We start from the raw sequence: 1,202 nt of genomic DNA on the forward strand, positions 1-1,202 counted from the left end.
CCCCCCCCCCCCCCCCCCAAATGAATTTTTTTGACATTTTCACCTTCATAGAAAGAAATTGTTTTTTTTACAAACAAACCTCTCGAGGGTAAAAGAGAGAGAAAAAATTCACTCTGGTGGTTTATCTGCAACAGTAGGACTAGAGAGGGTTTATTTGTAAAAAAACAATTTTACTTTTTTCCCCTGAGGTTAAAAAGAGTCAACAAGATTTCAGATAGACCCCATGTAATTATATTTTTGCAGATAAACTCCACGAGTGATTTTTTGGGACTATTTTACCCTCAAAGAAAGAGATTTTTTTATTTTATTTTTTGAAAAATAGACCTCCTGGGGTAAAAGAGTTAATAAATTCACTCAGGGGGTATATATCTGCCACAATAGAACCACAGAGGGCCAATCTGCAATTAACTCAAATTCATTAAAGGGTATGAATTTCTTACAGTTTTGCTTCGCTTTGAGTCTTCATCACTGTCATTGTCCTCATCAGCAGCTTTTCTAGAGAAAAACACCATATCTGAGTCAAATTACCGCGAACAGAATATAATTTTCAAATAACAGACTTGGGTGAATTTAAAAACTAACCTTCGCTTCGAGGCTCTATCGTCAACAGCTGCATCTGAGCCACCCAACTCAGGCACTTTGCTGACTATGTCCTTGAGAAAATCAAAGACATTGAAACTGTGGACACACTGCTTTCTATAAACAAGGGGGGCAAATTTTGAAATATGTCAAAATCCATAACATAAAAAATCTTAGCAAGTAAAATCTGAGGAACCAATGTCCCTTGGATATCAACGTTTCTAGATAACAAACTACAAAAAAAGAACGTTTTCAGGTTGTCTTTTTAAAGTTCAATAGGAAATCCGCCTTGTTTTTGAAGATCCAAAGGAAAAGAGGCAATAAACTACGCATATGCATCCCTCTTGGGGAATTAAGCATTAAAATGAGTCATTAGTTAAGATCACCCTTGGACTGCTATCATAAAGAACTCTTCATATTTCTAAATTAAGACCCCAAATCTATTAAGCTGTTGTAAATGATCCTACAAATCCATGAAGTTGCTTTAAGTAAGACCCTATTTTGAACAAATATGAGATTTGCGCATCTACTTTAGGACTATGAAGATTTGGGCGTCTAATATTGAATTAATAAATGTGTTGTGTGTGTGTGTTTTTTGTTGGGGGGGTGGGGGGGGGGGTTCT

The 1,202-nt window shown here is 36.2% G+C and overlaps 1 protein-coding gene across 2 annotated transcripts in view; it reads right to left on the minus strand.

Annotated features, from left to right (window-relative positions):
* The window catches only part of LOC109822522 (dr1-associated corepressor-like), a 12,443-nt gene that overhangs the window by 1,542 nt on the left and 9,699 nt on the right, over positions 1–1,202 (minus strand). For both annotated transcript variants that reach the window (XM_020388741.1, XM_020388739.1), the window contains exons 4-5: positions 583–696; positions 441–495 (exon numbers count right to left, since the gene is read on the minus strand). In XM_020388741.1, coding sequence (XP_020244330.1) covers positions 441–495; positions 583–696 — 169 coding nt within the window. The remainder of the gene's footprint in view (positions 1–440; positions 496–582; positions 697–1,202) is intronic.

This window comes from Asparagus officinalis, chromosome 8, assembly GCF_001876935.1.
Source record: "Asparagus officinalis chromosome 8, Aspof.V1, whole genome shotgun sequence".
Taxonomy (NCBI): Eukaryota; Viridiplantae; Streptophyta; class Magnoliopsida; order Asparagales; family Asparagaceae; genus Asparagus; species Asparagus officinalis.